The 12,164-nt window shown below is 45.0% G+C and overlaps 1 protein-coding gene across 2 annotated transcripts in view; it reads left to right on the plus strand.

Moving 5' to 3' along the window:
- LOC310847451 (chemokine-like protein TAFA-5) overlaps window positions 1-11,766 on the plus strand; it is a 29,235-nt gene extending 17,469 nt beyond the window's left edge. For both annotated transcript variants that reach the window (XM_083745265.1, XM_083745266.1), the window contains one exon: window positions 9,097-11,766. In XM_083745265.1, coding sequence (XP_083601391.1) covers window positions 9,097-9,105 — 9 coding nt within the window. In that variant the 3' untranslated portion in view covers window positions 9,106-11,766. The remainder of the gene's footprint in view (window positions 1-9,096) is intronic.
- The last annotated feature ends 398 nt before the right edge of the window (window positions 11,767-12,164 follow it).

Consider the following 12,164-nt stretch of genomic DNA (forward strand, 5'->3'; position numbering starts at 1 on the left):
CCTAAGGGAAACGCCAGCCACTCTCCCTCTGTTCAGTTTGCCAGGCTTCAGCCTGAAGACCGCGCCCATGCTTTAGAGTGCTTTAAGGCACCTCCCACGCCGTTGCTTTCCTGGTCTCTCTCATTAATCTCCTTCTCCGCCTGCTGGTCTAACAGGTGGGGGAAGAAGATGAAAGAAGGAGCGGGCTGTGAGTGCAACTGCTGCATCCCTCCTTCCACCTGTCTGTGTTCTAGGGTGGCTGTTCCTCCTACTGCCCATGTTCAGACTGCGAGTGCTGTTCTGTATGTAGCTGCAATGGGACCAGTCATACACAAGATGGAAAGAATAAGCAGATTCAGGGGAATAGCAGAGTTCTCAGATGTGCAAAAAACATGGGGGGGGGGCCTTAAGTGGGAAGGGCATCCCCCCATCCCAAAAACCTAATGAAGACTAGGCATGCTAAGGTTGTGGAAGAATGACTGACCATTAGCAGGGGGGGTGAAGGGAGAGACAGCTAATGGAAAACCATGTGGGATGGGAGAGGAAAAAGAATGGAGTATGAGGAGGAGGCCGTGACTGAAATGCGGAAAAGATTATTCTGCACAGCAGTATCCTGTTGTAGGTCCCATCGGGTGGGTGTTAGGATTTTGTGTTGCCATTGCTTCAAGATGCATAGGGTGGCATCCATGTCTTGCTCCCCTCCCACATTTTATCTTCACAACAACCTTGCAAAGGTAAGACCTAATGAGAGGGACTAGCCCAAGGTCACCCATGAAATTTGGCAACCTCTGTAGATCAGGAATGGCAGGCTTGTTTGTTTGTTTTGTAAAGTTTATATACCACTTGATTGTAGAAAAAAACTCAAGGCGGGTTACAGAAAAGATAAAACCATAAAAAAACTTTTAAAACTTACAACCTTAATTTAAAGCAGACAGTTAAAGCAAGAATAGAATAGACTCAAATTAAAAACTCGAACTGCTAGGTTGGCAGGAACTGGGACTGAGCAACAGGAGCTCACCCCGTTGCGGGGATTCGAACCGCAACCTTCTGATCGGCAAGTCCTAGGCTCTATGGTTTAACTCACAGTGCCACCCGTGTCCCAAACATCTGGGTAGATTTGTCTAAATAAGAATGTCTTCAGCAGGCACCAAGAAGAATTCAGGAATGGCTATGTTAACTGAGTTGCACAAATGTCGGTGCAGACCACCTTCTGTTTCTTATTTCAGTTCATGGCAATTCAGAGCATGTCACTTCTATATCAGAAATGACACAGGAAGTGGTACCCCCCCATAGGAATTCAGTGCTGATGGGGAACAATGACATGGTCAAGCCCAGGGTTGCTGCCCTTCAGAAATCTGGGGAAGCGGAAGTGTGGTGATGCTGGAGAACCACTTCTTCATACAACCACATTCACAAAGGTGGCTTAAAGTGTAAAAACAGTTTTCCTGGAACATCTGAAGCCATCCTGTTAACTACAGGAGAGCATGTGGATTGTAATTTGGGTTGTTCACCCTTTTCTAGTAGTTTTGGGGAACAGGCACATCAGAACAGCATAGCAGTGCTTTTTGCTGATGTTGGGTAGTGGAGAAACTTGACGTTTCACTTGAAAACCTGTTTCCCCCCTGCTACCATTCTACAGCTGAGGATTAGCTTTGGCCTGCCAAGAAACTTGTGATGCCTCCAGTTCCACTTTCCTACGTTTGGGGCCTTTGCAGCCATGGCTGGCCTATTTCATGCTCTCCCGGCCTCTCTGGAGCTGGCTTTTGAGCAAAGCTGCTTGGCTGTGGTCCACCACCTGACGTGGGAAGGGACGTAGGGTCAAGAGTGCACCCAGGAAGAAGAGGGGTGTGTGCCAGTTTATTTCTTATTCAAAAGGCATCAGAGCCGAACTGCTCCTTTAGCAGCACCCTCCCAGATGATCACACGGATCCAGGAGCAGCTGGCAGGCTACTGGATGCGCGAGGCCCAGCAGCCCGTGCTGCAGTCAGCTCAGTAAGTGAATAACAATGAATGGGGAGCTGGAGGTTGCTTCAGAAGCGCACTGGGATATTTTATTAATGCCAGAGGCTTTGAGGTTTAGAGGGAGGTGAGCGATGCTCCCCACAGAAGAGCGGAGATGGGCATTGCCAGGCCAAGCCTGTTTGCCTCCCACGTACGTTTTGCTCTGGCATCAGTTGGGCTGCCAAGACCAGCTGCCAGGAGGGCTCCTGCACCTGTAAATAATGGCGCTGAAGAAATTGCACCAGATGCAGATTCCCCTGCCGGCCTCCCCTGGCCATGTTTCACATCTGCTGAAATTCTTCCTTCCCCCCAGGGCAGAAGTTAGGCATCATACTTGATCCAGGGCTGTCACGGAAAATGGCAGCCCCACCTCAAGTTCTCACACCCATATTTTGTGCATTTCCCTGTTCCATGCTGCCACACACAGTGGGGGGGATGGGTGGAGAAATATATAGCACGATGATATTACAAAGTGGGTGCATGTGTCTGAACATTATGGAGATAAGAAAACAAGCTTTGGGGGCAGGGAGAGGCAAGGCTGATTTGTTAGGTCCTAAGCTGGCCCTGCTTCCATCGTATAACATCATTGGGGCTGATATGGGCCCAGTGATTTTGCCAGCTCCAGCCTAGGGTAGTGATTTGCCTGCACCCTTACCTTCCACCGTGGCTGACAAGCTGAGCAAGTCTGCAGACATGGCAACAAAGCCACATCAGTGCAATCAGGGTTAGGATTGCACTAAAGCCATCAGTAATGGGAACCATTCTATGTTAAGTGTTGTATGAAGGAAGTGCATTCTTTTTGTCTGAATCGGCCACCAATCAGTTCAATTGGGTAACCTGGAGTTCTTCTGTTATGTTCAATAAATAAGAAACTCTCTCCACCTTTTCTGCTTCACACATAATTTTGTGAGCCTCTGCTGTCCCCAGACACCAGCTTCTTCAGCCTGAAAGTGGAGATGAGCATCGCACCCCATAGTCGAATTCGACTGGACTTAAACATCCAGGGGTCCTTTACCTTTTTACCTCTTACACCCCGTTGCCTCTTACACCAAACAAAACACCGAAACACATAGCCATTTCTTTGTAGGAAATGTGCTCCAATCTGTTAATCATTTTCATTGCCTTTTGATACACTTTCCCCAGCAAATATATATATAAAGACACACACACACAGAGAGAGAGAGAAAATGTGGTTTACCCCTCACAGAGCTACTGTCACCAGTACCTATGACAAACCACATTGTCTCTGCACAGCCTAAGTATATGCAATTAAAATAATCAAATATTCCTCCTTGCCTACATGCCTGTTTTTCAATATAGTGCTTTCTTTACCCATTTCCTCTGCTGTCTCCATATGTCCCTTTCTAGATTTTAAGCCCGTTGGAAGCAGGGGCTTTTCAAAACCTGTTCTTGGTGAAGTGGCATGTACATAGATGGTATTATATAAATAAGAACAATTATTTCACATTTGAATTATTTCAGAACTCTCTGGTGGATGCTGTCAATACTGTGTTGTTGATTTTGTTTAAAAAATAATGTGAATCAGCGGAAGGACTTAATCTCTTGTCGCTTCCTCTTTCCTGCCCAGAAAAAGTGTGTTTAGGTGTCTGTCCAACATCTTCCCATGAAGACCAACACAAAGAATGCATTCAGTTTCATCCTCCTCCAGTAATTCCTTTCACATCTTTGTCCTCTTAACGGCCTGACTGCCTCCTGGCTAGTTTCACGCTTCTGATGCGTTTAAAGACGTTTTAATCATTGACATATTGTTTTTAACAATATGGTGCTCTAATACTGTTTTTTTTTGCTTGCTTGCCTTATTGTCAACTTAAATTTGTTTTTTTCCAGAGAGTTTCTTTTATTCTCATTGGGCAAGACCCACTTTTTAAAAGAAGCCTTCTTGTCTTTTAAAGCTTCCTTGACTCTGCTCATTAATTCTGCTGGCATTCTGTCGGACTTATTAGTCACTCTCCTGTTCTGTGGTATACATTCTAACTGAGCTTCTATTGTTGTGGTTTTAAATAACTCCCTGAAGGGATTTGACCCTCTTGATTCTCTAATTCAACCTCCTCCTGTTTAATCTCCTTTTTTTAAAAAAAGTTTTCTCTTTTAAAATTAAATATAACTGTTGGATTTCCTGGACAACTTTCTCCTCATAACCATATCTGTTGCATTTGATTGCACTGTGTTCAGTCTTCCCAGTCAGTCTGATATGTCCAGTGTCACCTCCCCTGCAGTCCTTTCTATGACTAAGGCTCCTCAGGTTTGAGGAGAGAGCTAAAGACAGTTTTGACTGCCTTAGGTCACATGACATCTACGCCATCTATTTAAAGTACTATCGTACCTTGGTTTTCAAACAGCTTAGTTCTCAAACATTTTGGCTCCCAAACGCCACAAACTTGGAAGTGACTGTTCTGTTTGCGAACTATTTTTGGAAGCCTAATGTCTGAAGGGGCTTCTGATTGGCTGCTGGAGCTTACTGCAGCCAATCAGAAGCCATGATTTGGTTTCCGAATGTTTTGGAAGTCGAATAGACTTCTGGGGTAGATTCCGTTAGACTTCTAAGGTACAACTGCAATCCACTTTAAGAGTCATGGCTTCCCCCAAATAATCCTGGGAACTGTAGCTTGTTAAGGGTGCTGAAAGGCCCCAGGAGACCTTAATAAGCTACAGTTTCCAGAAATCTCTGGGAGAAGCAACAACTCTTAAAGTGATGTAAGTGTGTTTTAAATGCATGGTGTGGATGTAACCTTATTCAAAACCCTGCCAGGTTCTCAGCAGCAGGGAAGAAGGGAGATTGGGAAAGCACTCTTGTCTTCCGTCCTTTTGCCTGACTTTTTAAAACAACTTCCCTCCCATTAGAAATATTGGGGTGGTTTTGCAGGTGAGGCTGAGAAGACTATGGATCTTTCGGAACATACCTTTTGCCGGTCCTCTCTGCCAGACCCTTCAACTGATGTTGAAGCTGGTATGTCGGTAGGGCCAGTGTCCTGGATGTTTCTACATTGGTAGGGAGAGAGAATCTGACATCTGAGCTCCCTTTCTGACACAGAGCTCTTTTATTGCGGAAGGAGATCTGATGCATTCCCCTTAGGATGCCCTCCTATGGGACATAGGATTGCAGTGTGTTCTAAGGCTTTGTCATATTTAAAAATGTTATGACTTGTATGTGCATTTGCATCGATTCCACGTACAGAAAGTTTAAACCACCCAAATATTCCAACCTTTTCCTCCTTTGGCTACCTCTCTTGATTTCTTTCTCCATCAAGATCTCTCCCAGAGCTTGCTCAGAGTTGTATGTTTACTCCCCAGCACCAAATTATTTTATAGACCCTAAAGTTTCCACACACAGTGATCCAATGGAAGAGTTTATTCCTCTTACGTTTTCTAGTTTAGTGTTAAAGTGCCCTCTTTAACGCATAGAGGAACATCACTCCCAATATCCCCCTCCTCATTTTTTCTGCATCTTGGGACATCTGGTTTTCCTTTGTCCCACTGGGTTTCTGAAACATCCACCCTCTTTATGTTCCCCTTAAGCATCAAGCCCTCCACTTCCCCCATCTTGCCCTGGAAGCCTCTAGCTAGCATTGATTCATAAACAGAACATTATGTCCCTCTCCATACATCATTTTCATGTGCAATTTTCACCCACAACTCTTTGGTCTCGCTGGCTGTCATTTCTTCCTGTATGCCCTTTGCCAGGATCTATCTATCCTCTCTCTTACTTCATGACCTGAAATATTGACACCATTACCCTCAAGGGACAAGTAACATCCTCAACCAGATGGTCCCCCAGCTCCTGGCAGCTTCCTTTCGGATATCTTTCTAGAAGATGCTCTGCAGCCTTTTGGATATGAAAACACCAGCAGTCTGGTTCCATTGCTGTTCAGGCGGAACCCGCCTCTCTTGTGCAGGCTCAGTCTCTACCCAGAAGTTCCCTAGTGCCTAACAAATCTAAACCTTTCCTCCCAATGCCACTGCCTCATCCATGCATTGAGACCCCGCATGTAATTCTCCGGCTGTTAAGGGGAGATAAATCCACCTTGGGCTTTCGGGACAGGGGATGATGGAGGAGGGGTGTGTGAGGAGTGGAGAGACTCATCCATATTTATCAAATGCAATCGCAGATTTGGCAAATCCTGTCCCGATCGCCCCGGCTCTTCTTTTGCATTATTAAATATTCATGCAAGCTGGTTGACAATGTGGGGTTTGCACATTTTTGCCACTGAATCATTTATGTACAAATCAGGGGAAACACAGAACCCTGCAAAAAAAGAAAAAAAGATGACTCATTGGAAAAGGTTCAGAAAAGGGCAGCCCCGATGATCAAGGGGATCTCTCCTATGAAGAAAGGTTGCAGCATTTGGGACTTTTTAGCTTGGAGAAAAGTCGAGCAAGAGGCAACATGAATGGAGCTCATAAAATTATGCATGGCGCTGAGTAGCTGGGTAGAGGAACATTTCCTCCCTCATGACACTAGGACTTGCGGAGATCAAATGAAGCTGCATGGTGGAAGATTTGTGACAGATAAACTCTCTCCTGCAGGAGGCAATGGTGACCACCAACGTATATGGCTTTAAAAGAGGGCTGGACAAATTCACGGACGAGGGGTCTGTCAAAGGTTACTACCCATGATGGCTGTGTTGGGCCTCCACAATTTGAAGCAGCAATGCTTCTGAATACTAGTTGATGGGAACCATAGGAGGGGAGACTGCTGTCTTGTCCATCTTATAGGCTTGCCACAGACATCCGAGGAGCCACTGTGAGAACAGGATGCTGGAGTAGAGGGACCACTGGCCTGAGCCAGCAGGCTATTTTTATGTTCTTACTTTACAGTGTAATCCACCTGGTTGTGGCCTTTTGCAAGAAAGTTTGTAAGCAGGGACAGTGCACCTCCTGAACCTTCCATATTGGGAGCCATGCACAGCCTCCACTCTGTAACTTGCGTTCACTTTCCTTCTATAGAAACTAACATTTTATGAGGCAGCACTTTGAAAAGCTCACAGAACAGAGAATGAGGGCAGCATTTCTACTTCATCCTGGAACAGTCCCCATAATGGGGAATTGAGGTTTCTCTTAGGGCAGGTCTGTTAGAAATGTTAATGCCCATACCAAAAAAATCAATCGGGTTTCTACTGAACTCTGCAAAAATTTTGAATAAGTGACTCCTACTTTTCTTTCTTTCCTGTGGAAGAATTCATACTAATCTGGTCCTCTGGGGAAAACGCTTGCTCCCTCCTCCTTTTTCACAGCTCCCAAACTCTTGCATATCATTCTCCAACCCAAAGGAAAAAGCCGAGGGTGGGATTAAGGAGGAAAATCCAGAGCGAATGTGCTTAAAGCTGTTATGATCTGCCACCTGCGAGTGTGGCACATGTCAGTGGGGCTTAACAGGATAATGGCAAGCTGATTAGGCGCAGGTCAGTGCGTGGGCACCTTCCACTGCACCTTCGTACACAGCTGAACGTCCAGAATTCACAAGGGGCTGGGAAAGATAGGAATTCCTTAGCTGGTTTTGTCTGTGCTCTTGAGCCGAGGCTCACTAATTATTAATAATAATAATAATAATAATAATAATAATAATAATAATAATATTTATTATTTATACCCTGCCCATCTGCCTGGGCTTCCCCTGCCACTTTGGGCGGCTTCCAACAAAGTATTAAAATACAGTACTGTAATCTGCTAAACATTAAAAGCTTCCCTAAAGAGGGCTGCCTTCAGATGTCTTCTAAAAGTCTGGTAGTTGTTCTCTTTGACATCTGGTGGGAGGGCGTTCCACAGGGAGGGCGCCACTACCAAGAAGGCCCTCTGCCTGGTTCCCTGTAACTTGGCTTCTCGCAGTGAGGGAACCGCCAGAAGGCCCTCAGCGCTGGACCTCAGTGTCCGGGTAGAACGATAGGGGTGGAGGCACTCCTTCAGATATACTGGACACAAAGTGTCCGTCAAGCCTCTGTCACATCTCAGCACACCCATTCATGTGTTCCATGGTCATGTTTGAATGTCACTTGTGTTACATGTCTGGGCTCATAAAGCTGAACATCCAAAGAGCCTACTGGTGTCGGGCTGTTTGTAGTGAACAGGAGGAGGGAGCTGGCCCCATAGAACAAGAATGGGACCTAGCTACATGTCACATCAGGGGTGAGGAACCTGTTTCAAATGGAGAGCTGTGTTCTCTTCCAGGTAGCCTTCCGAGGACCACATGTCAGCAGTGTGCACAACAAATGGATAGGAGGCTAGTTTGTACACGTACACTCACACAGCCCTTGGTATTTTCCATTCAGACTAGCAAAAGGTCTCAGCAGAATTCAAGGCCACAGCAGTCCAGCCAGGCAAAAACAGTGTGCGAAGCAGGATCAGTGAGGAGAGGTCTAAGTGCCACAGGACTCTGCATTTGGCCCTTGGGCCTGAGGTGCCCCACCCCCATGCTATGCTAATGATGAACTTGGCAAGCAAGTTGTGGCCTTAAAAAAATTAAATACAAGACCTGAGGGCAGGGGAGAGGGCATTGTGACACCTGTACCACAGCACACAGCCAATTTCATCATTGATGTAATGTGACATTATGTCCTTTTTATTTTAAATTTAGTCAAGTTTGAGGTGCAGTGTCAATCAAATGGTACATCAAAATTAAACCTTTGAGGTGGAACATCATGCCATAGGATCTATGGCATGTGGAATTTACATTTGAAGAGTTGTACTACTGAATATTTGCATTCAAAGGCACATACTTTGATTTTGTTTTGCGAAACACTTGGTTTGGCTTTTGTTCAGTGGAGGGTATCAGTGTTCCCCTTGAGCTCCCAGGAGCTCCCAGTTGGCTCATGGAGCTGCCTGGCTGAGGTAGAATGATCTGAAAAACTGGGAATGCAAAGAGAAAATACAATAGGTTGATTGAGAGCATTATCTATGCTGACTGCAACTTCTACAAAGTAATGCTGTGACTTCTGATATCTCCTAGACTTGTTCACATGTTACACTGGACACAGGTACAAGCTGTCTTTAGTACACATGTACAAGGTTTTGTGTAAAAGCCTGTTTTCTGAGGCAAACTATAACTCCAAGAGATTATACAATAAAATATACCCAATCCCTTTATGGCTTCTTCTTCTCTAGGTCTCCTGACAGCCATGGTGCACCTGTCCATGAGAGCAGCTTCTCTACTTCCTGCACACTGATGCAGCAGTTCAGCGATCAAATCATCTTGGGGGAAAGGGAGCGGCCAGCTTCTTCAACATGGGTTCATCCCCATGAATTGGGGCCCATGCCAACTGTATTTCCTCTTGTGCCTGAACATGGAACACAAAGGCTACCAACAGAGTATATTGGGGTTGTACCTGTGAGATTTCCTCCACTTTTTTTCTTTCCCTTTCTTCCCCATAGCAAATATAACTATTTCTGGCTTATTTTGTGGGTTTCTAAATATGAAATGCAGTTTTCCCTAGATTTCTCCCCCCTCGAAATGACAACAGAGGATTTCTGCCACTTGGTACTCAAGATTTCTACAGGCCTCTTGGATTTGGGGAATGGCTGCCTCCTTCAGACATATGGCTGTGACAGACTGAGGCAGTTGCTAAGAGTCTGGGATGTTCTCCAGTTACTGTGAAGAAAATGTTCTCTTTTCCCCTGTGCCTCTTCCTTTTACTTGTTCGTTCTCTCCCCCTCCCTCTCCCAAATCCAATGGAGATGAGGAGATCGGGGGGGGGGGGGGGAATGGTACGCGTCATGGCTGCCACTCCTGACTGTGGCCTTCCCTGCCTACATAGGGGAGGAAGTTCACCAAAGGCATGGGGCATACTGTGTGAAAGAAAGAAAGAAAGAAAGAAAGAAAGAAAAGAAAAGAAAAGAAAAGAAAAGAAAAGAAAAGAAAAGAAAAGAAAAGAAAAGAAAAGAAAAGTCCTTGTGAAATGGCAGGGTAAATAACCTGGACAAAAAAAAACAAATGTATGTATTTAATGAGCTTTCCTCTTCCTTTTGTGTTTACAGCTTCTTATTTACCTCCATTTACTCATGGCACCTGCCCAAACATTGCCCTTCGCCACTAAATGGGAGCAAGCTCAAAATCTGAGCAGAATTGATTTAATATGATTAGCTACATGCCATTGTTCATGCATTTTGACTGGAAAAAGATATTCATTCATGACTGGTTTTAGAAAAGCATAAAACTCCCATCCAATTTCCCCCCTCAGACTAGATCAACCCGTTTGGACAGCCTTGGAAATCTCTGAAGTGGTTGTTTTTTGCCAGACATATTGCGGCCTTTGAAAGAGATCCCTCTTCAGTGTTTGAACTTTTAACTGCAGTGCTTGCTTCTTCAAGCTATGCTATGTAAGAATGAAAGCATCCAGGTTACAGTTTCCCCCATGATTGATTTGGCCTCTAGTACTAAACTGGAAGTGGAAGAGAAACTACCACAAACCAAAGGTTGAGATTAAGGCAGAGACCTTGTCCTAATTGCTAGCCTGGGCTTTGCCATCCACACCAGTCCTGGTCCACCCCAGCCTGCCCTTTGCACTATCAACCAACAGCTAGGGGATTGGTACAGCTGTTTGTGGTTTTCCAGTGTCAGGAAGAATCCAAGTCACAGGGGAGATAGATGTGGTCCACCATTCTCCAGATTCTTGTAGTGCTAACCACAGCAAGACCCAGTAGCATCCTAGGGTGATTATAGCTATGTTCCACTATACACTCCAGTTCTAATCATGGCTTTGCCTCTTTTTTGTGATGGGGGTGTAATTTAATACATTGAGCCTGCATGGTAAACCATGGGCTCTCCTTTCCTTGACTTTGACATATCACAGCAGTCAGGGTCAATTAGCCCAAGTCTCACCAGGCAAATGACAGCAAGTTGTTCTGGCTTGTGTGTTAACCCAGCCAGCTAATTTCAGTCTTCACCTTGACTGATAACAGAATTTGAAGAGGCAATAACTAGTAAATGCAGATGATCAAATACACAGCTGTAGGGGAAGGGTGAATGGAAGGCTTAATCAGATGGACTGAGGTAAAAGAGGTGGGGTAGGTTGAGTTGGCAAGACAGAAGGCCAGAAGAAGACTTTCTGCCGAAAACAGGCCTAACCAGGAATAGGAATTCTACCTAGGAACAACCAATCAACACATAATAAGAGACAATAAGGCCTGATCAGTGGTTGATAGAGCTATAGCAAGAAAACTAGAGCAGTTGAAAATGCAGAGACTAACAATACGGGTCGAGAACCTGTGACCCTCAAGATGTCGTTGGACTCCTATCAGTCCCAGCCAGAATAGACAATGGTCATGGATGATGGGAGTTGTAGTGCAGTAACATCTGGAGTGCCACAGGTTCCTCATTCCACACATATGCCCAGCTGGAGAAGAACAAGAGTCTTTTGCCTTTAGTTCAAGGCTGTCATTAGTTTTTACCCAGAGACTCACTGTTGGTTTTCCTTTTTTCTTAATGCACTATCTGCCCTGTTGATTTCAATTCTTCCCTTCGCCTAGAAGTGCAACATGTTGTACTTCTTCAATTCTACTAACACCCTTTCCTGGTGACTCGACAAAACATTTAAAATTTTCCAAGCCCCATTGGTTGGCACTGATCAACAATTTGAGAATTTCTCCCTCACCTGTAAATATCAAAGGTTGGGGGGTCTGCTCTCATCCCAGCATCCCTCCCCACCTTTTCTGGTCTCACTGTGAGTTGGACTCTTACGTTGCAAGGGCCTTTTCCACTGTAATAAATTTCCAAAATTTGTGATGTCAAAAAAGAGAAAAAGGTAAGGAAATAAAATTCTAACTTTATTAGTCAACAAGGACATTCCCCATCCTTCCTGGTTTTTTGCATCTGTGTACGTTCAGTGGTAAAAACTATAACACCCAGACAGTGGGAGGTGTAGGGGTATCAATGTGCACATTCAGCGTTTATTTTTTAAAAAACAGTATCCAGGCATTCATTTTTGACAGTGAAGAGGCCAGCTAGTCCTGTCCCTTTGATAATGAGGCATTTGCTATTGATGTCTGCCAGCCAACAGATAATTGAAACCTGGCTGTAGGTTTCATCTTTTTACAGGAATGAGAATCCTGACCAATCTGGGTCTCTGTCCCTTTGGAGGAAATCCTACATGTTCCCATCCGACTGAGCTGATCACATCAGCTGGGAGACATGGCTGTCATGTGTGTCATTGCGCTCCCCTTCATGTGTTACCCAC

The sequence above is a fragment of the Podarcis gaigeae genome, assembly GCF_964106915.1.
Source record: "Podarcis gaigeae genome assembly, chromosome: 6".
NCBI classification, from domain to species: Eukaryota; Metazoa; Chordata; class Lepidosauria; order Squamata; family Lacertidae; genus Podarcis; species Podarcis gaigeae.